The 27,987-nt window shown below is 41.7% G+C and overlaps 1 protein-coding gene across 1 annotated transcript in view; it reads right to left on the bottom strand.

Moving 5' to 3' along the window:
• The window catches only part of AGBL5 (ATP/GTP binding protein like 5), a 327,772-nt gene that overhangs the window by 230,449 nt on the left and 69,336 nt on the right, over window positions 1-27,987 (bottom strand). Inside the window, 1 exon segment of the mRNA XM_033939734.1 lies at window positions 7,456-7,633. Coding sequence (XP_033795625.1) covers window positions 7,456-7,633 — 178 coding nt within the window.

Here is a 27,987-nt window from a genome sequence, read left to right as displayed (position 1 = left end):
CTCTCTACCCTCTTTCAATGTCTGTTCTATTCCTTTCCACCTCCACCCTTCCCTCCCTCCTTTACCATCTGTTCCTTTCTACCACCCTTCTTTCATATCTTTTATCAGCCCCTCCACCACCACTAGCAGCCCTTTATTACTGTGTTCTGTGTTTTTAGATTTGGGTTTTTGCCATTTCTACTAGCAGACTGTTCCAGGCATCAGTCTTCCTACACTTTTTTCCTGTAATGATATGCCATGTCATGACTCCTTTACTGAAGCCCACCAAATATTTGAAAGTTTCCATCACGTCTCTCCATTCCTTCTATCCATCAGCAAGTATATTTTAAGCTTCTAAAGCCTTTGTGTCACTTTCACTCCCTCCTTTCTTGTGTGAGCCGGGAACACGCGTGATCGCGTGGTCCCCGCAGCCCCCACCCGCCCGCACGCTCGCTCGTTTAACCAGCTTCCTCTCTCCACCTCACCTTAGTTTGCCGGCTTTCTTTTACGGCGACCCGCACGCTTTCAAAGAGCCGCACACACGCGACTGCTCAAAGTTCAATCATCTGCTCTGCTGCAACTTCCTGTTTCCGGTTGCGTCGGAGCAGAAGATTGAATACTGAGCAGCCGCACGGCTCTTTGAAAGCGTGCGGGTCATCGAAAAAGAAAGCCGGCAAACTAAGGTGAGGTGGAGAGAGGAAGCTGGTTAAACGATCGATCGATCGGGCAGGCGGGTGGGGGACCGCGCGATCCTTGATGCCTCACTGCGGAGACAAGACCATTCACCGCTCCACGGGGCGGTAAATGGCCTTGTCTCCGTCCCCGCAGCAACTGCTATTTTTCATTCCCCGTTTTGGCGGGTTACCCACGGCTAAACGCGGCTAGCCGCGGGTAACTGCCACCGTGTCATTCTCTACTCCAGAGTATAAGAGGAGACGTTGGAATGCAGGAGACTATGGGAGCTGAGTCTGAGCTCCCCTTGGAATCTGAAGGAGCTGTGGGAGGTTCATGGCCCCGAGGAAGTTCCAGGGCTGTGGAATACCTGATGGTATTACCTCAACACATTAGGGAATTAAAAGATCTAACCGTATTTTAAAAAACACTAAAAACATTTTTCTTTAAAGATGCCTATGATTCTTAATATTATATCCCTTTTTTTTATTTCCGTCAAGCTTATACTTCCCTCCCATTTGTTTTTCCCATTGTTGTAACTCTTTCTTTCCTGTCTAAACATTGTAATTTCTCCCCTATCTATCCTCACTACTCATGTACGTTTTTTGCCCAAAACTATTATTTTCTTATCATGTATGTATTCTTGTATGTTTATTTTTATTGTATAACAAAAGTTAGTTTATATATTATCACCTATGTTTTAACTGTATGTTTAACTGTATTGTACATCGCCTAGTAATTTAAAATAGGCGATTCATTAAGAATAAAATAACTTGAACTTGAACTTGAACATGGAAGTTCTGGGAGTCCCAAAGGAAGCCGTGCCTCCATTCTCCCAAGTTTACTTTGTGCCGGGGAAAAGACGACAAGCTCAAGTCCAGGAAGAATTATCCATGGACAGTTTGAATGTCACTCAGTTATTGGATAGTATAAGATCTACACTCCTGGTGACATTCGTTTTTGAGTCCAATAAAGACTGGGTGATGAGGCTGTTTTTTTCAGAATAATGATAAATTATTTTTGGGAGGAAAAGTTTGGGTTTTTCCTGACATCTGTGTGGAGACATAGGAAAAAAGGAAGCAGTTTTTCATGATGCACCCCCAGGTGTTATCCCTGGGAGCCCATTTCTTTTTACGTTTTCCTTGTAAATGCTTAATTGTATTTGTATCAAATAGGTATCTTTTCTTTGATCCCAAACAGTTGAGGGCATTTCTTGAAAATAAGCATAAGACACAGATCCAAGCTGTGGGTCCAAAGGAAGAAACTGGAGATTAATTTAATGAAGAAGGTTGTATAAAGTAAATTCAGATGAGATGTCATCAATTTGTTTGTAATTTTTTTTGGTTCTTAAAATAGGAAGTACCTCTTTTTCCTAATTTTCTCCCCCTTTTAATCAGTGGGCTTATAGGGGATCTATATATATAAATTTTTCCTAAGTACATGATTGTATAACTATTGGATGTAATACAAATGTTTGAAATAACTATATCCTGTTTCCTGAGGCATGTAATAAATAAATGAGTTTAATTTAAATTGAATAAAAAAATTTAAAGATAGAATACTGTGTACAATTCTGAAAGCCGCACCTTCAAAAGATATAAAAAGGATGGAATTGGTCTAGAGGAAGGCTACTAAAATGGTACGTGGTGTTCATCATAAGGTGTTTGGGGCAGACTTAATGATCTCAATCTGAATACTTTGGAGGAAAGGCGAGAGAGGGGAAATATGATAGAGACGTTTAAATACCTTCGTAATGTAAATGCGCATGAGTCAAGTCTCTTTCATTTGAAAGGAAACTCTGGAATGAGAGGGCATGGGATGAAGTTAAGAGGCGATAGGTTCCAGAGTAATCTAAGGAAATACTTTTTTACAGAAAGAGTGGTAGATGCATGGAACAGTCTCCCGGAAAAGATGGTGGAGACTGTCTGAATTCAAGAGGGCCTGGGTAAGGCATCTGGGATCTCTCGGAGAGAGAAAGAGATAATAGTTAGTGCAGATGGGCAGACAAGATGGGCCATTTGACCTTTATCTGCCATTATGTTTCTATGTTTCTATATTTAAGTTCTAGTCGTTTAGAAGTAGTGGAAACATAAGAATAGTGGAGAACATAAGAATAGCCTTACTGGGTCAGACCAAAGGTCCATCAAGCCTAGTAGCCCGTTCTCACGGTGGCCAATCTAAGTCACTAGTACCTGGCCAAACCCCAAATTTTGATTGAGGCTTCTGCCAATTTGCTAGCTGGAGATCCTGAAGGACCTAATGCACTGGTAGTGCAATCACATGTTGAGTAGGAGCTTGACAGGATAGCTTGGAAATCCCACTTGTCCACCGAAGACTAAGTAAGGTAGAGATTTTCTGAATAAATTTTGGATAAGAAGGATCATCCAAATGATCTGTTTGTGTGGTTGGCTGAACCAGTTCTGGCAGTTGTTGATCTGGAGTCAAGTCTATTTCATCCTCAGACCATACCTCTGGAGAGACTGACCACTGAGGTGGAGAGGAATAGAAAGCTGTGATCAACAGAGGTTCAGTATGCAACATAGGAAGAGATGCTGAGATTGAAGGCTGTGGCGAGACTTCAATGTACAGATGAGATGGATTTTCCAAAAAAAAGGGTGGGTTAGATGTAGAAATTCCCTGAAAAATAGCAGCGCTATCTTGCATAAATTGCTGGAACAATTTATATATATATATCTGCTGGAGCCTGCAGATAAGGGGTCTCCTAGGAAGAGAAAGGACAGAGAAGCATAGAGGCTGTTGTTTAGAAAGAGGTGGGTCAAAGGCCTGTGGGCCTTCCTGTGCTGGATGCTTCATCAGGCTATGAGATGCAGCTGTTATTACAGCAGGGCAATCTTGGATGATTTCAGGGCCTTACCTTTTAAAGCTGCAGTCTGCTTGACAGAAGACTGTAAGGATTGAATGCGAGGTCGAGTCTGGGCCTGAGGGCGCCTTTTTCTTTGAATGAAGAGGGCTGGAGTCAGTATGAGAAAAAAAAACCCACCAATGCCGGTATCGTAACCGGTGGTGAAGGGGTAGATCCCTTGGTGGTGGAAGTCCCTGCACATACTCAGTAAACCAAAAGCTTACTGTAGCTAGGGGAGAGCAATGACACACAGGATTAGTCTAGAACAGTGATGGCTAACCTTTTTGAGCCCGAGTGCCCAAACTGCCGCACAAAACCAAAGAATTTCCTCAAAGTGCCAGCACGTCAATTAAACCTTAATAACAAGATTTTAGTATCTAAAAACTCTTTATAAAGTTGCCTGAACTATGTAACATCATTTTTAAAGGTTGGAATCTTTGTATTGTCAGAGAATCAATTTGATTCACAATCCTTTGGTTTTCATTTCAATTTATTGGCAATTTATAATGTTTTAATGATTTCATTCATGGGCCGAATACACACATACTTTTCTCTGTCGCCGCACTCTTTGACCAAAAGATTTGTAAGCCTGCAACCACGTCAAGGTAGACGCTTTCAGCAGCTCCCCTCCCTCCCCCTTACCTTTGTGGCCAAGTCAAAATGATCTACCAACAATAAAATTTTAAAAACACAAAGCACGCTGTACGCAGAGAAAATGTTAATTATCATTTATATTCCGCGGGTTTTCAAAGAGGTCAAGGCAGATGACTTTATGCAATGTCACCTCAGTAACAACTATACAAAAATAGACAAATATTCCCCCTCCCTTTTTACTAAACCGCGATAGTGGTTTTTAGCGCAGGGACCTGCGCTGAATGCCCCACGCTGCTCTTGAAGCTCATAGGCTCCCTGCGCTAAAAAACGCTATTGCGGTTTAGTAAAAGGGGGCCATAGTGCAAAATATAGACAGCATATATAAATTCTCAAAACGGACACATTTTGATCACTAAATTGAAAATAAAATCATTTTCCTACCTTTGGTAATTTCATCAGTCTCTGGTTGCACTTTATTCTTCTGACTGTGCATCCAATATTTCTTCCCTTTTTTCAGCCTCCTGTATGCTTTCTCTCCTCCAGACCTCATTCCCTCCCCAAACTTTTTCTTTGTTTCACCCTGCCCCCTTCTTTCTTTTTCTCTCTCCATACCCCCTTTCATTCTGTATGTCTGTCTTTCTCTCTCTCCGTGCCCCATTTTTCTTTGTTTCACCCAGCCCTCTTTCTTTTTTTTTTTTTGGCTTCCCTGTCCCCCCCTTTCTTTCTTTCTCCTTGCCCTCCCCTATGCCACCACCATTGGGAAAATGCTGCCACCGCCACTGGGGAATAGGCTGCCACTGCCGCTATCGGGAACAGGCTGGCGCCGAGTTCGCCCTGCTTCTCTTCCCCATGGGGCCGACCAACTCTCGCCACTCGATGTCAATTCTAACATCGGAGAGGACGTTCTGGGCCAGCCAGGCAGCGATTGGCTGGCCCAGAACGTCCTCTCCGACATCAGAATTGACGCGGGTGGCGAGAGTTGGTCGGCCCCACAGGGAAAAGCAGAGAGAACTTGGCACCGGCCTGTTCCCAATGGCGGCGGTGGCACTCAAGTGGCTAAAGAGACGCAGTTTGCCAGCCTAGGGAGAACACTAGAGGGTGGCCAGCTGTGCACCCCCTTGGGGCGTAAAACCGGGGCAGACCGCCCCCTCCCCCACCTTGGTATGCCACTCCCTCCCTATGACCAAAAATTCTCCTTTCTTCTATTCCCCGTGTACACAACCATCTTTTTCCCTCCCTTCCTCTCTCCCAAGTCCTTGCCTTCTGTGTCCAAAAACACATTCCCTCCCCCACCTCAGCATCTCTTTCCCTCCCTTCCTCTCTCCCAAGTCCATGCCTTCTGTGTCCAAAAACACATTCCCTCCCCCACCTCAGCATCTATTTCCCTCCCTTCCTCTCTCCCAAGTCCATGCCTTGTGTCCAAAAACCCATTCCCTCCCACACCTCAGCATCTCTTTCCCTCCCTTCCTCTCTCCCAAGTTCATGCCTTGTGTCCAAAAACCCATTCCCTCCCCCACCTCAGCATCTATTTCCCTCCCTTCCTCTCTCCCAAGTCCATGCCTTCTGTGTGCAAAAACCCATTCCGTCCCCCACCTCAGCATCTATTTCCCTCCCTTCCTCTCTCCCAAGTCCATGCCTTCTGTGTGCAAAAAACCATTCCCTCCCCCACCTCAGCATCTCTTTCCCTCCCTTCCTCTCTCCCAAGTCCATGCCTTCTGTGTGCAAAAAACCATTCCCTCCCCCACCTCAGCATCTCTTTTCCTCCCTTCCTCTCTCCCAAGTCCATGCCTTCTGTGTGCAAAAACCCATTCCCTCCCCCACCTCAGCATCTCTTTCCCTCCCTTCCTCTCTCCCAAGTCCATGCCTTCTGTGTTCAAAAAAACCATTCCCTCCCCCACCTCAGCATCTCTTTCCCTCCCTTCCTCTCTCCCAAGTCCATGCCTTCTGTGTGCAAAAACCCATTCCATCCCCCACCTCAGCATCTCTTTCCCTCCCTTCCTCTCTCCCAAGTTCATGCCTTGTGTTCAAAACGCACTCCCTCCCCCTTTTGTGTTCCCTGTTTTTTCTCCCAGCCCATCTTAGCAACTTTCTCAGCAAAATGTAGCTGGAGCCGCGTAGGCTTGTCTTCTATTTCCTGCCTGTCCCGCCGCGCACACATAGCCGATCGGAAATCTTCCCCAACTTCAGCGCTGACGTCGGAGGGCGGGCTTTGCTTAAGCCCTCCCTCCGACGTCAGCGCTGACGTCGCGGAAGATTTCCGATCGGGTGTGTGAGCGGCAGGGCAGTCGGAGTAGAAGACGAGCCTCGCGGCTCGAGTTATATTTAACCCCGCGGGTCCCCCATCGTCCCCGTTCAGCTCTCTCTCCTGTGCACCCCCTGGTAGTACTGCCCTGATGGCGGCCCTGTGCGTGCCAGCTGCAAGGCCTTAGCGTGCCACAGTTGGCACGCGTGCCATAGGTTCACCATCGCTGGTCTAGAACTTCACCAACAAGTGTGCCTGCATCTCCCGTGCTTGTCTCCAGAGAAAGAGGCTTTACCATCTGAGTTTACTACCTTCCTGAAAAGAACTGCTCCAGACCTAGCAGAGGAAACAACCCAAGTGAAGGATTGTCAGGGGACAAGCTTAATGTCACTCAACTACTAGAAACCTTTATTGAGGAAGAAGTTGCAGGAACAACCTTATTAATGTTTCTTCTGGAGCTGGATAAGGACTAGTTCTTGAGACTGTACTTCAGAAATCATGATAAGCTGTTTTGGGAAGGTTATATGTTCTTACTCAATTAAAAACGGGCAATTTTTGCCTATGTACCAAGTGATCTAAGTTGGGCATGTTTCTTTTTACATTTTCTCTGGAAGCGATTGGTTCAGTTGGAAAATAATCAATACATCTTCTTTGACCCTAATCAGCTAAAGATTTTCCTTGAGTCTGGAATGGATCACAGGAATATTGGCTTCTCGGTGGGTGCTCTGATAATAGAAAAGTATATTGTTATATTTTGTTTTGATGCTTTGAAATCTTTACCCTGTTTTTCTTATGGATCTCCCTCCATTTTTGTAGACTTAGAGGGAACTAATCCATGTAATGTTTGCTTTTCTTCTTTTATTTTTTTCATATATATTTCTATTTAGGTGAACTGTTCCACGTCTGATTTACAGCTTACGCTTGTAAAAGTTGAAAATGTCAACTTTTACAGCCCTCCATTGCCTCGGTACACACAATCTGTAGGCCACTTGGGGGACAGAACATTACCTATGGTACTTGAAAGGCGTTACCTAAATTCAAATTCATTCCCTCTTTACTGAAAAACTGTGAGAATTATATAGACCAAACAAGCAAACAATTTCACCTTTTTTCCTATAAAGCAGTGGGGACGAAGAGTACACTTGTCAGGAAACAGTTTGTCCAGGCGTTGTTCTCGCTCGTCCAACATTCCATGGCATGAGGAGACTGTGAGAAGATCAACATGCAGACCATCCAGTGATTGACACAGAGGCTCCCGATGGTAATAAAGAGAATCCAAAGGACTATGGAAGAAGGAAAAAAAAATAGGTCAAAAGGACACTAAATGATAAGCAGAATCACATTTCAATACAGGCAACTAAACAACATGCACATTTACATTGGCTGTAAACAATATTCAGATTTTGGAATTTAGATTCAAATGCTTATGTTTCCAAATCCAAGCTCAAAACAACATATACATAAAATGCTCTTTCCCCAAAAGGTTCTCAATGAAACGGTCTCATTTACTAATGTACCCCCCATTTATGAATTCACATTAGATTTTTTTTAATCACCGGCCACGGCAGTAAAAGCTCTGATGCTCATAGAATTCCTATTTACATCGGAGCAAATACTGCTGCAGCTGGCAATAAAGCCTAATGTGGCTTCATAAAAGGAGGCTGTAATGTGTTAAGGTATATAATTAGTGTTTATTAATATATTAACACATTATATTCCTTTTACTGTCAATACGGCATATTTGTTAACTAAGGCATTACGCAAATTCAGGCATATTGGCATGAGTTGTTGATGTTAATGGAGCGTTTTGGATATTGATTGAGACGTTCAAATATGTCACAGGCCGTAACGAGGTGGAAGAGGATCTCTTTGTCCTTAAAGGACCCACAGCAACAAGAGGGCATCCATTGAAAATCAGGGGTGGGAAATTTCATGGCGACACCAGAAAATATTTCTTCACTGAAAGGGTGGTTGATTGCTGGAATAATCTTCCACAACAGGTAATTGAGGCCAGCAGTGTGCCAGATTTTAAGAAAAGATGGGATTGGCATGTGGGATCTCTTCATGGAGGTAGTTAGGGGGTGGGCCATTAGTGTGGGCAGACTAGATGGGCCATGGCCCTTTTCTGCTGTCTTGTTCTATGTTTCTATGTTTCCTGCACTAAGGTGTTGATTGAATACAAGCTGGCAGACTGGTTGTCCGGTTTGCGTTTGTTGGTCTGATTCTCTGAAGAAGAAGTGGTGAAACGGGACCATCAGAATCAGTCTATAGAACGAATACCTCAGCAACTTTAAGATAAGTACTCTGATGATTTATATGGTTGAGATATTTGAAGCACACATTTGCATTTTGCATATTTATTTGAATAATGGAGGTGGAGGAAGACCTATGATTGCAACACTGTACTAGCTGAATAGCCATTCGGCTGGCATGTAACATCAGTAAATTGTCTGAGGTCTTTTCTCCTCTCCGTTTAGTGTGAAACTAATAAAAATTAAACAAGAGGATACAATTGTTCTCAGACACATTGGACGATTCGAAGCATGTTCTTTTAAACACATTTTTGAATTTCATTTTTGTTTTCAATTTTGTAATTTTGGATTGTGGAATTTTCAATATTGTTGTTTGTTAACTAAGGCAGGGCCAGTTCTACCTAAGAACCAGGTGAGGCCCCAGCCCAAGGCACCAGTGAAAAAGAGCACCAAAATCCGTCTGGTCTACCGTCAAACTTACACTGGGTTTTACTAAACAGCGCTAGAATTTTTGAGTGTGGGCTACCAAGGTAAATGCTCCGACGCTCCAGCTCAACCATTTCCTCTGGAAGAGAGTCCAGCACCCCTGAATGGGATGACGATTGCAGTGGGTTCACCAGTCCTGAAGGCTAGCATCAGTCGTCGCCACAACCCAGGAGGCAATCTGCAGCGGCACACACCTGCAGAGCAACTGAGGGAGAATAAACCAAGCCATTCTGGCCCGAACCTCCAGAACAGGTCTGTAACACATCCTTGTGCGGCGCCCAGAGCGAGAGTAAGACATGCTGGAGAGGATATATGTGGGACCACATCCAACGTGGCTGCCATGAACCTTAGGACCTACGGATAGTCCCATACCGATGGAACTGGCTTATTTAGAAAATAAGAAATTTGAGAACACAGCTTCTGTCTGCGTGCCTCTGGAAGATAGGCACAGCCCACTGCTGTGTCAAACAGAACACTCAGATATTCCAGAGACAGCATGGGAATCAGACTTCTCTTTCTATAGTTCACAATCCAACCCAGGTCCTCCAGAATCTGGATCACCTGATCCACAGAGCATCATCCCTCAGCCAATGAGGGAGCTCTGATGAGCTAGTTGTCCAAATAAGGGTGTAGCTGCAGACACATGTTCCGTAAATAAGCTGCCACGACCACCATCATCTTGGTAAAGGTACGAGGCACCATGACTAGTTTGAAGGGCAGAGCTGAGAACTGGTAATGATTTTCCAAAACATTAAAACGTAAGTATTTGTGGTGGGCCGGAAATATCGGACTGTGCAAGTAAGCTTCTGTAAGATCCAGAGAGGTGAAGAACTCTCCTGGAGCCACCGCTGCAATAACAGAGTGCATAATCTCCATGAAATGTGGAACCCTGAGAACCGCATTTACTTGCTGAAGATCCAGAATCGGCCTCCAATTATCAGAGCCTTTCATTGGCAAGATAAAGTATATGGAGTATCTGCCTGAGCCCGAGAGGTCGGGCAGCACCAGCTCTATAGCTTGAATGCCAAGCAAGTGTTGTACAGTGGCTTGCATTCTGAGCACCTTGTCCATTCGCCTTGCAGGAGAGTCCACAAACCAATCCATCAGAGGCCAGGCAAATTCCAACTTGTAGCCCAAATGAATAATGTCCAGGACCCATTAGACAAAATGCGAACCCAGGCTGGCAAAAAAACTAAGTCTGCCCCCAATCTATAGAGGTGCATCCCTCGGCTTGGCGTCACTGTGCTTTTTTAGTGGAGGGTGCAGAATGGAAGGCAGAAGGTTGGGTTCACCTGTAGCCGGCGTACTGCTGCCAGGAGCTCTGGGAAAATCACTGAGATGTGGCACTCGCATACGGACGGGAATGCCTGGAGCCACGAAAATTAGAGCGTCCAGAATCTCTAGAGGGTCTGGGTCTGCTATCAGGCAGGGTCTTAGGGCAACAGTCCACCACAGAATTCACAAAGAGGTCCAGGCCCTTGTCAAACACTAACTGCCCCTTAAAGGGAAGTCTAACCAAAGTAGCCTTGGAAGTAGAATTACCAGCCCATTGTCAGATCCAGAGCATCCTGCGAGCAGAAATGGAGTACACTGACACTTCAGTCAGAACCCGCGTAAGATCATATTAAGCATCAGCAACATAATCACCCCCAGCCAAAAGGAGTTGAGGAGCAGGATCCACAGCCTGTGCTCAAACTTTTGTTTGGCAGTAGGAGGAAAAAATGTGGGGATGGCCCCAAGCTCCTAAGAAGCCAATGCAAAAAATCCTTCCATTCTCTACTCTATTTTAAAATCTATTGCCCCTATCCCTCAGAAACAAGACATTAGCCTTAAGATCGGCCCAACAGCCCAAGATCTCGCTGACTATTTCTGCAAAAAGATTTGTGATATACGGAAAAAATTTGATCATACTTTATCCAGTGATCCTACTAGTATTCTAAATGACTTCCAAACTACCTCTTGCTAAATGCTCCACTTTTAATCTTCCTTCGCTAGCTGATATTGAGCGTCTTTTTCGAAGAGTCAACTTAAAAGGCTCTCGATCAGAGATCATTCCTCCGTTCATCTTAAAAAAAAAATTTTCATGCTTCGGTCCCTTCATACATTCCCTTATCCTAAATAGCCTTAACTCTGGTCTATTACCGACCTCATGGAAAACTGCCACAATCTTCCCAATAATAAAGGATTATAAATCTAGCCTTGAGGATGCCTCAAACTATCGCCCCATAGCCAATATTTCATTTTTAGCTAAACTAACCGAAAGAATAGTATTTGATCAATTATCAGATTTTGTCGAATCAACTAATGCTCTACATCCAAACCAGACAGGGTTTAGGAAAAACCATTCTACAGAGTACTCACTGATTGGTCTGACCACAAATATACTATATTATCTAGATCATCATAACTCTATCATTCTCTTCTCCTTAGATCTGTCAGCAGCATTTGACACTATTGATCATGTAAAAAACGGTAGCAGAACAAGACTTGGGGGTAATCGTCAGTGAGGACATGAAGTCTGCCAATCAAGTGGAGCAGGCTTCGTCCAAGGCAAGACAAATCATGGGCTGCATACGAAGGGGTTTCGTCAGTCGTAAGGCGGAAGTCATTATGCCATTGTATAGATCCATGGTGAGGCCCCACCTGGAATACTGTGTGCAATTCTGGAGGCCGCATTATCGCAAGGATGTGCTGAGACTGGAGTCGGTGCAAAGAATGGCCACCCGGATGGTCTCGGGACTCAAGGATCTACCATACGAAAAACGGCTTGACAAATTACAGCTATACTCGCTCGAGGAACGCAGAGAGAGGGGGGACATGATCGAGACGTTCAAGTATCTTACGGGCCGCATCGAGGCGGAGGAAGATATCTTCTTTTTCAAGGGTCCCACGACAACAAGAGGGCATCCGTTGAAAATCAGGGGCGGGAAACTACGAGGTGACACCAGGAAATTCTTTTTCACTGAAAGAGTGGTTGATCGCTGGAATAGTCTTCCACTACAGGTGATTGAGGCCAGCAGCGTGCCTGATTTTAAGGCCAAATGGGATCGGCACATGGGATCTCTTCACAGGGCAAAGGCAGGGGAGGGACATTAAGGTGGGCAGACTAGATGGGCCGTGGGCCCTTATCTGCCGTCTATTTCTATGTTTCTATGTTTCTATGTATTACTTCTCGAGAGACTGAAGTACATAGATGTCTGGGACCAAATACTTGATTGGTTCAGCTCTTTTCTTTCTAATCGATCATCTATAGCAGTGGTCTCAAACTTGAACCCTTTGCAGGGCCACATTTTGGATTTGTAGGTACTTGGAGGGTCTCAGAAAAAAATAGTTAATGTCTTATTAAAGAAATGACAATTTTGCATGAGATAAAACTCTATAGTTTATAAATCTTTCCTTTTGGCTAAGTCGTAATAATAATATTGTAATTTATAGCTAAAGAGAAATATGATCAAGAAACTGTTTTGTTTTGCTTTTGTGATTATGATAAACTTACTGAGGGCCTCAAAACAGTACCTGGGGGGCCGCATGTAGCCCCAGGGCCACGAGTTTGAGACCACTGATCTATAGTTACTTTCAATGACACTGTCTCTAAACCGACACTCTTAATTATGGTACTCCTTAAGGATCCATCCTATCTCCATTATTGTTCAATATTTTTCTGTCTCCTCTATTAAGTCTATAGGCTTCACCACCTTTACATACGCAGATGATATTCAATTTTCACACCCTCTAAATCCAGAAAATAAAGAGGAAATACTCGAGATCAATAAAAAGCTAGAGGGGGGTTAAACAATAGCTTAGTTCCAACATGTTAGCTCTAAACATACAGAAAAAAAAAGCTCTACTTTTTCCATGGAAAAAGGGAATAAGCTTGAGTGCCCCTTTCACCCTCGATAACATTCACTTGGAGTGGGTAACATCATTAAAAATACTGGGCGTCATCATCGATGATAAATTTTCTTACCATGAGCACATAAGTAATACCGTAAAATTTTGCTTTTATAGACTCCGAATGATTCGCTCAATCTCTAAGTTTCTAGAGCCAAAATCACTAAATATATTAATTCATTCTTTAATTATCGCTAAACTTGATTACTGTAATTCTTTATTAATTAATATCACACAAAAAGAAAATAAGCGATTTCAGATAATCTAGAACACTGCCATTAAACTCATTCATAATGGTAAAAAAATATGATCATGTCACTCCTTTTCTGATTAAATCCCACTGGCTCCCAATTAACCACCGTATTACTTTTAAAATTTTACTCCTAGTATTTAAAACCCTTTCCACTAATGAACCCCAATTTATTAATAAATTACTCATCCCTCTCTCTGGTTCACTAACCAAAAGCTCATGGTAGTCCCCTCCTTGAAAATTATTGGAACTCGATGGCATGCTATATTCTCAGTGATGGTTCCGCAACTTTGGAATACTTTACCTAGCATGTGAGAGAGGAAAATAATTTGAGTCGTTTTAAAAGTAACTTAAAGAGTTTCCTTTTTAAAGATGCTTCTAATCTTTAAATTATGTTCAAATTTTACATTAGTTTTTTTTTCAGGCTTCCACTTTTCCCTCCCTAATGTTCTTTCCATTTATGGCTCTCTTTTGTACTTTAAAATATTGAATTGTAGTTCTGCCCCCTTTTACCTTGTGTATTGATTAGTCTGTAAGTCTGTTGGTCTAACCCATTATTTTAAATTTTAATTATTTTTTTTTATTAATGTTGTATCTCGCTTAGTAAAACTAAATAAGTGATTCATCAAACTAAAATAAAACTTGAAACTTTAACAAGTACCACCAGGGATCAACCTGCCAACTGCAGACCGAAGTCTGTGTATTCTCAACGCAGGCAAAGTGGAAGAATCACTCTGAGCACAAAGAGGGGATGAAAATACCGAATAAAATGAGGAGAGCAGAATAGAAGCACTCCTTCAGGCACACGTGCAGAAAGGAAAAACTGCAGGTGGTGCTAGAGCTCCCAGTGAAGTAGAGGAGAGTAACAGACAAAATCCAGAGTGCATGCCTTCTGCCTATGGCACACAGTCATTGGGAGATAACCCACTTGTCTAGAATGTCTCACCTATTGCACTGGAAATATAATTATGGAGATCCTCAAGTAGATTTGGCAGAGTAGAGATGAACTGAGTCACCACTCCTCAGGTAGGTAAATTTGTACAGGGGAAGAATGCGGAGGAGCCCCTAAGAGAACTGTATAGAGGAGGAAAGTCTGGATTTCCTTGGTTAATTATATAGTAGATGGTGTGAAAGGCAGTGAAGGTTCAACAAAGTGATTTGGAGGGATTCCACTTGTAGACTCCAATAATGCTGTGCCTGAAGCAGTGAGCTTCTTATGCATACCCAGAGGCATGCATTGATAGAATTTTCCACTGCAGAGGAACCTGGAATAGGATGGACTAGGTTCCTGGATGTAATCACCACAGAAGAAATATATTGAGAAAGGACACAACCTGGAAATGCAGTGAAAGTAGGTTCATAGGCTGTTTGAACTACAGGACTAGAGTACAATCAATTACTGTTTCATGTAGCCATGAAAAAGGGGTTGCACAAACTGTGGATGCCTTACAACTTAACCGTTGTCCTAGTTATCAAGTTGGAAACGCTTTGTAGAGCAAAGACTGTAAGGGACAGGTGATGTTCATTGTTGAGATTCTTCTGAGAACACACTTATGAGTTCTAGAGTCTAGGATAGTTGGAGATATGAAATCTCGTAACTAAATGGAATCCCTAGAGGTTGCAATAGAGGTATGGTCAGGTCAGTGGCTAACTAAACTGTTTGAGGTGACAATGTCTTTAACAATCAGTCATCCAGATAAAGGAACAGACGAAAGTCGTAAGAGTGGAGTGTTGTAGCCACAACTACTAGATTTCTGTGGACACTCTGGATGCTGACACCAGGTCAAAAGACAGTTCACTATGGTGAAGGTGATGTTGGCCTATTTAACAGTGCAGGTACTAACTATGGACTTTCAGAATGGAGATGTGTATGCCATGTGTCCATGAAATCTCGTGAGCACAGTCAGGCGTTGTTTTGGAGAGGATACAAAACTGTTAAAAAGAGTATGCAGAATTTTGTTTCCTTTTTTGTTTGTTTTTTTTAAATTTAGGAAGTCTGTGAGAGAGGATAGAGATCAAATATTAGTCGAAAACCTCCCATCATTCTTGGTATGAGTAAACATTTGGAACGATGGCATTAAACTTGTGAGAGAGGACAGAAATCAAATATTAGTCGAAAACCTCCCATCTTTCTTGGTACGATGGCATTAAACTGCAGAAGGGCTAAGAGTATTTGAAGAAAGCTGGAAATCCTGGTAGATGTCAAATATATAGGAGTTTGGGATTTTTTAAAAAGTTGGTTTCTAGGTCGCTTTAAAGTCGCATTTGCTTTGGAAGACATTGATGACATAGTGCAGTGCTGTTTAAATATTAGTGTTTCATCAAATTTTAATAAACTTGAAACTGTTTAGGTTCATAGGAATGATGAGTTTTCAGTGTTGTCAACTTAATAGGCTGGGTGCCTGGTGATCCTTTGTGCAGCTTTCTCAATGGGATCACCAAAAAGCTTATCCCCCAAACAAGAGGAATTTGCAAAGCAATCTTGCACAGCAGGATTCAAGCCTGATTCACAAAGCAACGCTTGCCACCATATTGCAATGGAAAAGGCTGATGCTCTGGAAGTTATATCAAAAGCATCAAAGACGGACCTTGACACGAATTTCCTGGTCTCAAGGAGATTCTATGTAGTCTGTTAAAGTCAGGAAGCTGTTCTACAGGGATGAATTGTTTGAAGTGAGACAGGTAATAAACCTAGTTCTTGATATAGTCATATAGAAATTGTAATTAAGGATGCGGCTAGTAAACATTGTATTTTGAAATAGCTTACAACCTAACTTGTCCAAAGTATGATCCTGTTTACTTGGAGGTATAGAGGCATATGACCTGGAGCTAGACAATCTCTTCAAAATAGCGTAGGGTAGGATAGCACAGCTGGTTTTAAGGAAGGTTTGGACAAGTTCCTGGAGGAAAAGTCCATAGTCTGTTATTGAGAAAGACATTGGGGAAGCCACTGCTTACCCGTTAAAGCCTTTTGTTCTCTTGTCCTTGTATTCTATTGAGCACTATTGTATTGTTTGCTGCCTGTACTGACTGTGTTTCAATTCACAATAAAAATGATTAAAAAAAAAAAGCATGGAATATTGCTACTCCTTGGGTTTTGGCCAGGTACTAGTGACTTATAAAATCCAGGATATGATTGTACCCTCTACAGGGAATCCAATTTTGATAGTGCCTCTGGAATAAGTAGGGGAGTCTCCTAGTTTTTTTTTTACATGGATTCTCACATGAGATCATGGAATGAGAGTTTTAGACATTCCTTTGGGATTTGCTCAAAGTCCAATGCATCAAAAAGTGCAGCTCTTGGTTCTGGTTCAGATTCTATATGCATAGGAAGACCTTGACCCATTTGTCTTCTGAATGAGGTAAAATAAAATCTCTCCAGAGGTGACCTACTCTTAAGAAGAGTCTACTACTATTTATCATTTTTATAGCACTGAAAAGTATACTCAGCACTGTATATTTCACATTCAATAGACAGTCTCTGCTCAGAAGAGCTTACAACCTTATTTGGACAGACACAGGACATCTCAGGGTTGGGAGGTTTCTGATAGCTATATAGCTATAGCTTATAGCTAAGCAACAAATGAATAATATAAACATAAAAGATAAGCATAACTCTTAAAATATATAAAAACATTTACAAGTTTATTGATACAATCACACATTAATATTGATGTTCTGATGAAAGCCCAAAGGACTGATACAAAATGTTGTGGGTCAGAGAAATCCTGAAGGGATAGATCGGAGTCCTTATGCTCTAAGGCTGAAGATTTAAAAACTTTTTCTCCAAAAGGAGCATGACACTGAGTGGTATATTGGCCATGGTGCCGATGATAGCATCAGAAAGGACTTCTATGTCTCCTCTGATGATGGTCCGGCATCAATGAGGAGGAAGTGCTCTGATGATGGGACCTAGAGTTGCGTCAAGGAGGAGACTTAGATCTGGTACCATGAAGCCTCACAGAGCCAAGCCCAGGCTGGGCTAGTACCAGAGGAGTTGGTGCAGCAGTTGGCTTCAATTGATTTTGAAGCATAGCTGCTAACTCCTTATGAAACAGCTCATGAAACTGGCCCTAATTGGTAAGTAGCCTTGCAGTACCAAGAATGTTGATGGTACCGTTGGTGCAGGGTGTTGAGGAGTTGGTGACTTCAATGTCGAGGCACACCTCAGAAGATATAACAATTAACTTAATGCTGATGATATTCAATACTTTCTTTTTAACACATCGGTGAACCTCAGAATATCACCCGATCAAGTAGATCAATGAGATCAATTAGATCAGTGTGGCAGCACTCCTCACAAGTTCCCCTTTTCTTTGGTGCATATTCTTAATACCTTCTTTTGTATTTATAAGTTAAATTTATACTTTATATATAAAAAGTGTGTATTTATATTTCATTTTTTATACTTCATTTTTTCAATTGTGTGAATATTATATATTCATTTAACAAAGACTTGGCTTAGTCAAGATCGTTGCTGCACCAGTTCCCCTCCGACGGGTTTCATACTTCTTCAGGATTGGGGTTACTGAAAATGCTGCAAAAAAAAATCTTAAATTAGACCAAGCAAGCTTATTGCAAAAAGATTAACTAGACACTACAATGTGACTGCTTACCAGAAATCATAAGTAGCACTCTTAATCCATTAAATAAATCGCCGAAGATGTCAATATGGCCATGACGTTTTTTTACAGCACTAATAAAGACTACCCATGCACCCAGAAAAAAACTTTACTAAGTAACAGCCCTCAAACCCCGCCTAGTCAGCTTGCACCATCCAGTCACTGGTTTCGTTTAACCCGTGCAGGGTCATGGTGTTTAATTCAAACATCCAGCGCAATTCTTTAAGTATGTTCTATATTGCCTCCCTCCCACCCTATTTTCACTGCATCGATTATTCTCCACTGAAGATCTCATATAGTATGTTTGAATAAAGTCTAATGATGGACCAGTGTGTACCCTGGATTTGTGCTCATTTAATCTGATGTTGACTGGGCGTTTTGTACGTCCTACATATAATTTGGGACAAGGGCACTGGATAATATAAGTAACAAATGCTGATTTACAGTCCATTCCAGTTTTAGCATAATACACTTTACCAGTTTGGGGATATGCCCAACTGTCTCCATTTATAGAATAGGGGTACCATTGACAACCACCACAGCTGCCATGGCCCTTTTGATGCTCTTCACTGGAAGTATATCTACGTCCTGAACTTATGATCTCACCCAAATGAAAAAATGAAATATAAATACACACTTTTTATATATAGCAATTTAACTTATAAATACGAAAGAAGGTATTTTTTTTTTTATCTTTATTCATTTTTCATCTTACAACAAATACATATATATAAAACATGTCAATGAATACATCATTTGAAATTCTATTATTTATGATACTAATAGATAAAAAAATTTTTATCCCAACCCTCCCACCCTTCCAATCTTACATTATGTGATATATTTGAATGAATGAAAGAAGGTATTAAGAATATACACCAAAGAAAAGGGGAACTTGTGAGGAGTGCTGCCACACTGATCTAATTGATCTCATTGATCTACTTGATCGGGTGGTATTCTGAGGATCCCCGGTGTGTTAAAAATAAAGTATTGAATATCATCAGCATTAAGTTAATTGTTATATCATATTTATTGTGGTGCCTATAAGAGTTTGACACCTCGGAAGAGACACTTCCTATAATGATGGAGAGCAGTTTAACATGCATTGACTTACTCAATGCTGGAGATGCCGGCGTCGTGTGGTGAGATGAGGCATCAGAATTCTTCTTAGCATGTTTACTAGATGGTGGCAGCACCAGCACTGAGGAAGCCGGCACCGAACAATACAGCGATTGTGGTGTTGACTTAGACACGTTTTTTTCAACATCGGACATTATGGACATCTTCGATGGATCTTGGAGTCTAAAAAGTTTCTCCTGTTGTAGACACTGAGCCTTCAAAGAGCGTTTTTGCAATTTTGAACAACGATAGCAAGAGTCTACTAGGCACTGAAGATATCAATTGTGCGGCTTAGTGATTGATATGGGCCTGTTACACCAAGAGCATCTCTTGAAGCTGCTAGAAGGCTTCAACATTGAGGGAAAAAACGCCGATGTGAAATCAAAGGAAGCAATTTTTCCTCCAAAGGTCGAGTAATTTAGCGAACAAAAAAGAGTCGATGTTGCCGGCCAGAAACCCAGCTAAAAGAGGACCTAAGGCCCAAATAATGCAAAGGAAAAATTTTAAGAGATACTCTCAAGAAACTAAGAGACTACAAAAGAAAATAAAAGAAATTAAGAAAAACAACCTATAAATGCACAAAAAAAAGAAAAAAATAATACAACTGGAGAGACTCCAATGACACATGTCTTCTTAGTTCTGCGGAAAACTAAGAACTGATGGTCCCACGAGCTAATATCAGGCAAGAAGGCACTCGTGCATGTGCATTACAAGTGGTCTTGAAACTTTTGTTTCTTCTTCTTCTTATTATTTATTTATATCATTTTCAAACTTATATCAAGCATAATAACGGTCTTGAAACTTTTAAAGAAGTTAAAGTGATAGTACACTTTTCCAATGTCCATTCCAGGGCTCCATGGATGACGTCCCTATCTTTGAGAATATGCTGCCTACTTGCCTGGGATAATTTTATTTTTTTTATAATAGTTTCCACTATTTTGCCCAGCACTGAAGTCAGGCTTACTGGACTGCAATTGTCCAGATTACCCCTACAACACCTTTAAAAAAATCAGCGGAACATTGGTCACTCTCCAATCTTTTCCTGGCCTTCAAATTTCCCTTGTTCTAGTCCTTCCCCATCCTCTTATTCCTTTCTTTCCCACTTTCTGGAAGACATTTCCACTATCTATACTCACCCTTAACTTAGACTTCATCTCTTAATTCTTTCTCTTATCCCATCTCACCATCCACAGCCATCACGAACCTACTAATTCACAATAATACTAGTTCACTTTTGATAGAAGACAAGTCTTCCTCCAGCCACCACCAGAAGGATGGACCTCCAACACCTTCATTGGGACTCTCTGGACTGTGCAAGAGTGGCTATTTTGGAATCCCAACCACCCCGGTGACACTATCCCCCCACAAAGGCCTGGGACCTCTGAAAAAAACTACCAAACTGACCACCACTGCCTCTTCCAGGCCACCACTGACTCTTCCGAAACCTGCTCTAAATCAAAGCACTTTGCCTTAAGCATTTGGACTTCTCCTTCAGCAGATGAGGAACCTTGGCATCTCTAAGACTCTTCACCAATTTATCCAAGTTTTCCCCAAACATCATTGTGCACTTGAAGCAGAGCCTATTTAACTTGGATTTAGAAGCCATGTCCAATAATTATGTAGCCACAAGGACCTATAGGCTGCCACTACAAGGGGCAGTTTCTTAGAAGATGTCTTCAACAAATCATAGAAGGCATCCACCAAGAAAGAAGATCCCATTTAATTTTGGCCACTTCCTGATCCACTAAGAGTTGATTTAACACCAATCTGTCCAAGTCCTCTTTGGCCCACTGAAAATATGCCCTAGCTAACAGATCTTCAGAAATTTCTGCCAGAAAGTCCAGGGCCAAAATATCAAAGCTTTGTTTGAAAAGACCTCTATCGTGTAGAATGGACTTTTATGTACCAAGCAATGGATTGGTTTGGAGTGGGCTCTGGATTTATACAAATGATCAAAGCTTTGTATAACTCCCCTTTGGCCAGATTGTATATAAATAATTCCTTTTCGGATGGTTTTCGTCTGGAGAGGGGAGTTGTTTGATATTGTATTGGAACCTTTATTATTGGCTATTCAACAAGCAGATGAGATTCAGGGTATTCCTTATGCTGGTCGGGAATACAAAGTTTCTGCATATGCAGATATTTTGCTTCATTTGAGAAATCCAGAATCTACTATTCCACATTTATTGGATTTGATCGAAAGATTTAGAAAGTCTTCAGGATATAAAATAAATTGGAATAAATCAGAAGTCCTTCCGCTTAATATACATTCTCAAAAAGGACTGTTTGATCAGTTCCCTTTTCTTTGGAAAGAAGAGGGTATAAAATATTTAGGAATATGGATTTACAAGTCACTGGAAGAAACAATAAAAATAAATGAAAAATATTTATTATTAAAGGTGACAGAAATGTGTGAGCAATGGAATCTTGGTGGGGGAGAGTTCAAACAGTGAAAATGATGATTTTGCCTGTGGTATGTTATCAAATGGGAATGCTACCAATTTATTTTCAAAGTTCTTTTTATAAAAAAATTGAACAGTATTCTTATTAAATTTATTTGGAGGGGCAAAACTGCTAGAATAGCTTTAGTATCTTTACAAAAATCAATTCAGGAGAGAGGGGTAAATTTTCCAAATTTCTATAGGTATCATCTGGCCTATATTCTGCGTCAGGGTATGTACTGGATCCTACCTGATCTCATGGAACATTATCCAGCGTGGTTAATTTTGGAATGGAAAATTATGTCCCCAATGCGTTTATCTCATATATTAGACATTAAACTACCCAGTTATGCTAAGGATAATAACATTATTTTGGATACCTGGAAGACCCTGAGATGCATAAATAAATTAACTGAAATTCCTATAGAGAAATCTTTGTGTCAATCACTATGGCTCAACTCCAAGATACAAAAAGGCAGTTCAAAAATTGCATGGAAAGATTGGATGCAAGCAGGCATAAGAACATTAGAGGATGTTATTTCAAATGGAAAACTGCTTGATTTTTCACGGTTGCAACAATCTTTTGGTATCTCAAAATTTAAATTTTATAAATGGTTGCAACTGAAACAAGCTATTCAGAAAGGGTTCCCTGAATGGCGTAATTTAAAAAAAATTTATAGCCTGCAATTCCTCTGTTTTCAAGCAGATATGTTAGGGCATCAAGCCACCAAGTGGTATAAATTAATATCTGAACTTATGAATAAGAAACCCCAAAACACTCTTAGGGATATTTGGAGCATTGAGATTAAGCAGAATATTTCTGCATCTCGATGGCCACGTATTTGGTCTTGGAGGATGAGGTGTACAGCGTCAGCATCTATGAAACAAACTTGGTTCTTTTTGTTACATCGTTCTTTTTGGACCCCAGTTAGGTTGAATAAATTAAATAATTCTAGATCTAATAGATGCTGGCACTGTCACCTAGACATAGGAACATTAGACCATCTATTGTTTTGCTGCCCTAGAATTCTGATTTTTTGGAAATCAATTTTGTGAAAAATTAATAATATTTTAAATTCTGAGATTCCTTTATCTTATGAAATAATAATTTGTGGTACTATTTTGCATATTAAAGATCCCTTAGATAAACATAAGACGTCTCTTTTTAATTATGACAAGTACAGCTATACAACTGATTACACGAAACTGGAAAAACTGGGATCATCTCAACCTTACATTTTGGTGGGTGAGAAAATGAATGCTGCTATATTAGGAAATAATGAAAATTTTAAATTAATTTGGGGCCCATTGACGTTCTTTGTAGAATCTCTATAGTTATGGTTTGTTATTAAATAATATGCGCATACAGGGAGGGGGGAGGGATGGGAGGTAAACAAGGTTGGAAAAATTGTTGGAAAAGTTTTGGTGGGGGAGGAGAGTGTATTAATAAGCATGAATATTTGAAAAATTTTAAGTGATGTCTATATTGTAAAATGATTAATTTACTCTGTATTTCACTTAGGTATATGTTTTAAAAATGAATAAAGAATAATAATAATAAAAAAAGAAAAGATCTCCATCCTGGGGATCCTACAAGGCTACATCCCTCACCCCAAAATGGAATGATCATATTCTTAGAGCACTGGTCTTTGACCTGAGAGCTGCCACGTGAGCGGACTGCTGGGCAGGATGGATCACCGGTCTGACCCAGCAGCGGCAATTCTTATGTTCTTATGTTAGTAGACACAGCTACCACAGCATCCACTTTGGCGTCCTTAATGTTTCCCTATTGTCTCCTGGAAAAGGATAAAGGATCACCATTGACCTTGAAACACTGAAAGGTGCAGCAGACATATTCCAGTCGACCTTGATGATTTCACAGAAGGATATATCTACCTTCCAGATGTTCTTTAGTAGAGGTACCACCTACCTAGAAATGGAAGACTAAAGAGATAATGAGCTCTTGTAGCTTATACCTATGAAAAAATGTGTGCAACTGAAGTTCTCCCAAGGAAGCAGATTCCCCATCCAGACCTCCTCTCCCTGCTCCTGGGGAAACTGAGGCTCCTCATCCTGCAGGATGAGGTCATCCACAGAGACAGCAAAAACATTGTTCTCTAAGTCCTCCAACAAATCTACCCTAGGTCTTTTGATAGCACAGAGAACTGACTGACCCTCCACTAGTCTTCTTCAAACAGAGTGCCCAACCTCTCTGAAGACCTTCTCTATATCAGAGCCACCAGAAAAAGGACCTACTATTTACCAACTAGGGTAAGTGATCAACAACATAGCTCTGCCAAGATTCCGATGGCTCATGCCAAGCATGGAGTTGCTAACATGCTCAAATCAGACTCAATGCCTGCCACAGAAATGACATCTTCGAGCTCTACCACTGCTGCTAATTGAGCTGTCACAGAGGCAGCTCTCTTCAGTGTCCCACACACTTTATAAGCTGTGCCATGCCCCTCCAATCTTCAGCATCCACAAGCACAGCAATACTGGGCTCATTTTATGTTTTATTAAAATTTTATATACGGCTCCAGGTTTCAATAGTTCTAAGAGGTTAACAAAATTATAAACTATTAAATCAAGAAAGGAACTCCAGTTGCATTCGTTGCCTTTTGAGGCTAGAAAATTGTTTAAGTTTGGTTGTATCTGTTTTAAAGTACATTACATTACATTAATGACTTCTATTCCGCCTGTACCTTGCAGTTCTAAGCGGATTACATCAAAAGATAACTGGACATTTCCAGGATGAGGGATACAATTAAAGACATTGGGCCTAATACAAGAAGAAGTACTGTTTGGTATGGCTTTGAACGATACAAACCTAACAGAATTACTCGAGGGAAATATTTATTTGTTTTCCCGATTAGCAAGTCTCGTCGTTACAAGAGATTTTTCAATAAATTGCTTGGTTTTCAGGCAGGTAAGATGGATCTATGGTTAAGTACCATTATTTCTCAGGCCCACTCATATATGGCTTTTAGGAAACTACTAAAAACTGATTTATTCAACAAATTTATAAACTGATGTTCCAGAATATCGACTGGTAAATTGCATATTGATTTTATAGTTAGTACCTTCTAATGGAATTTTTATTGTATTTTAGTAAACTGTATTTTATTCATTTATTGTATAATCTTAGCACTGGTTTTTTTAGTATATTGCATTTTTATTCATTGATTGTATAATTTTAGTACTGTATGTGAACCGCCTAGAACTATGTGGTAGGGCGGTATATAAAAATAAAATTATTATTATTAAAATAAAAAGCATAATTCACTCATACAGAGTACCTATTAGAACAGTAGCTTGCAATTGTTTCTGGTGAAGTTCACTGTCTGTCAAGATATCACAAGCTAATAAATGTAATCATCGGCAGGCATCTCTCTGCCAAAAGCTTGGGAATAAAAATAACTTTTAAGTAATCTTTTAAACGTCACAAAGTTGGACTCTAAGGGCTCCATTTACTAAGCCACGTTAGGGCATTAATGCGTGGAATAGCGCGCATTAAATTACCGCACACGCTAGACGCTAATGCCAGCATTGAGTTGGTGTTAGTTCTAGCCGCATATCATGGGTTTAGCGCGCACTAAAATGCTGTGTGCGCTAAAAACGCTAACGCAGCTTAGTAAAAGGAGCCCTAAATCACAAATAATTTGGTAATTGATTCCATAAACTAAGACCTAACCCAAAAAATGCTTTGGATCTAGTATCTTCCCAGTTTACCTTTTTTGCCATTGGTATCACTAACCTGTTATCTTGTAATGATCTAAGCGTTTGAGAAGGAATATATGGTATAATCAAAGAATTCAAGCGGATTGGTTCTTGATGATATAGCATTTTATGCATAAGTGTTGTGACCAGTCAGACGCTAGGTCTGCCGAGGTCTCGGAGAGAGCAGGCAAGAGGGGGGGTAGAAAGCCCAGGGGAGGTACACCCAAAGCCCGTCCTGGACACTATATTGATTCCCCGGAGCCTATTAGTCCTCCAGAATTAGAGACTGTAAAGCACAGTTACTTACCGTAACAGGTGTTATCCAGGGACAGCAGGCAGATATTCTTGACTGATGGGTGACGGCACCGACGGAGCCCCGGTACGGACACTTTTAGAGTGATTGCACTATAAGAACTTGGAAAGTTCTAGAGGCCGCACCGCGCATGCGCGAGTGCCTTCCCGCCCGACACAGGCGCGCGGTCCCCAGTTATGATAAGCCAGCTAAGAAGCCAACCCGGGGAGGTGGGTGGGACGCAAGAATATCTGCCTGCTGTCCCTGGATAACACCTGTTACGGTAAGTAACTGTGCTTTATCCCAGGACAAACAGGCAGCATATTCTTGACTGATGGGTGACCTCCAAGCTAACAAAAAGAGGGATGGAGGGAAGGTTGGCCATTATGAAAACAAATTTTGCTAAACAGATTGGCCGAAGTGACCATCCCGTCTGGAAAATGTATCCAGACAATAATGTGATGTAAAAGTGTGAACTGAGGACCAAGTGGCAGCCTTGCAGATTTCCTCAATAGGCGTAGAACGGAGAAAAGCTACAGATGCTGCCATAGCTCTAACTCAATGGGCCGTGACGGAACCTCCCAGTGTCAGTCCGGACTGAGCAGAGCAGAAAGAAATGCACGCTGCCAACCAATTCGACAGCGTACGCTTAGAAACAGGATGACCCAATTTATTAGAATCAAAGGACAAAAAGAGTTGTGGTGATGATTTGTGGGGCTTAGTACGATCCAAATAGTAAGCTAAAGCCCGCTTACAATCCAAAGTATGTAAAGCCTGTTCCCCAGAATGAGAATGAGGTTTTGGAAAGAAGACAGGCAGAACAATGGATTGGTTGAGATGGAATTCAGAGACAACCTTAGGGAGAAACTTTGGATGTGTACGCAGAACCACCTTGTCATGATGAAAGACCGTAAAAGGTGGATCTGCAACTAGTGCATGTAGCTCACTGACCCTCCTGGCAGAGGTAAGAGCAATAAGGAAAAGTACCTTCCAAGTGAGAAACTTGAAAGTGGCTGTCGCCAAAGGTTCAAATGGAGGCTTCGTCAAAGCGGAGAGAACCACATTAAGATCCCAAATCACAGGAGGTGCTTTAAGGGGTGGTTTAACATTGAAAAGATCTCGCATGAATCTGGAGACCAGGGGATGAGCTGTAAGGAGTTTCCCATGGACTGGCTCATGAAAAGCAGCAATAGCACTAAGATGGACTCTGATGGAGGTAGATTTGAGGCCAGAGTCAGACAAAGAAAGCAGATAATCCAACAAGGTCTCCACTGGAAGAGACGTAGGATCATGATGATGATGATGAAGAAGACACCAAGAAGAAAACCTTGTCCACTTCTGATGATAACACTGCAGAGTGGCGGGCTTCCTGGAAGCATCCAGAATAGAACGAACGGGCTGAGAGAGAAGAGAGTTGTTTGTAGTCAGCCCGAGAGATACCAAGCTGTCAGGTGTAGAGACTGAAGGTTGGGATGCAGGAGGGTCTCCTGATGCTGCGAAAGCAGAGAAGGAAATAGAGGAAGTAGTAAAGGCTCTCTGGAACTGAGTTGAAGAAGAAGGGAGAACCAATGTTGTCTGGGCCATCGTGGAGCAATCAGAATCATGGTGGCTCGTTCCCTCCTGAGTTTGAACAAGGTCCGTAGCATGAGTGGCAGGGGAGGAAAAGCATACAGGAACCGATTGGACCAATCCAGAAGGAATGCATCTGCTGCCAGACGGTGAGGAGTATAGATTCTGGAGCAGAATTGGGGCAGTTGGTGATTGTGAGGAGCTGCAAAGAGGTCCACTTGGGGAGTGCCCCATTGATCGAAGATGGACTGTAGGGTTGAAGGATCGAGAGTCCATTCGTGAGGTTGGAGAATTCTGCTGAGCTTGTCCGCTAATGAATTCTGCTCTCCTTGGATGTAGATTGCTTTCAGGAATAGGCTGCGAGCTGTGGCCCAAGTCCAGATTTTCTGGGATTCCTGACACAAGAGGCGAGAGCCTGTTCCACCGTGTTTGTTGATGTAGTACATCACAACCTGATTGTCTGTGCACAGCAGGAGGACTTGAGGAAAGAGAAGGTGTTGGAAGGCCTTGAGGGCGTAAAACATCGCTCTGAGTTCCAGGAAATTGATGTGATGCTTCTTTTCCTGGGCTGTCCAAAGGCCTTGAGTTTGGAATTCGTTCAAATGAGCTCCCCAGGCATAAGGGGACGTGTCGGTGGTGATGACTAGTTGATGAGGAGGTAGATGGAGCAGAAGACCTCTGGAGAGATTTGAGGATATCAACCACCATTGTAGAGACTGACGAAGAGATGATGTCACAAATATGTGTCGTGAGCAAGGATCCGTCGCTTGGGACCACTGGGTAGCAAGGGTCCATTGAGGAGTGCGCAGGTGAAGACGTGCTAAAGGTGTTACATGAACTGTGGAAGCCATGTGACCTAAGAGTATCATCATCTGTTTGGCAGAGATGGAACTCTGAAGAAGTACCTGCTGACAGAGAAATTGGATAGTCTGAAGACGGTTGGCCGGTAGAAATGCTCCAATGAATTGAAGTCTCTGAGTGGGGATGAGATGAGA

This window comes from Geotrypetes seraphini, chromosome 3 (genome assembly GCF_902459505.1).
Source record: "Geotrypetes seraphini chromosome 3, aGeoSer1.1, whole genome shotgun sequence".
Lineage (NCBI taxonomy): Eukaryota > Metazoa > Chordata > Amphibia > Gymnophiona > Dermophiidae > Geotrypetes > Geotrypetes seraphini.
The sequence above is the reverse complement of the archived record's forward strand: the minus strand, read 5'-3'. Positions and strand labels throughout refer to the sequence as shown.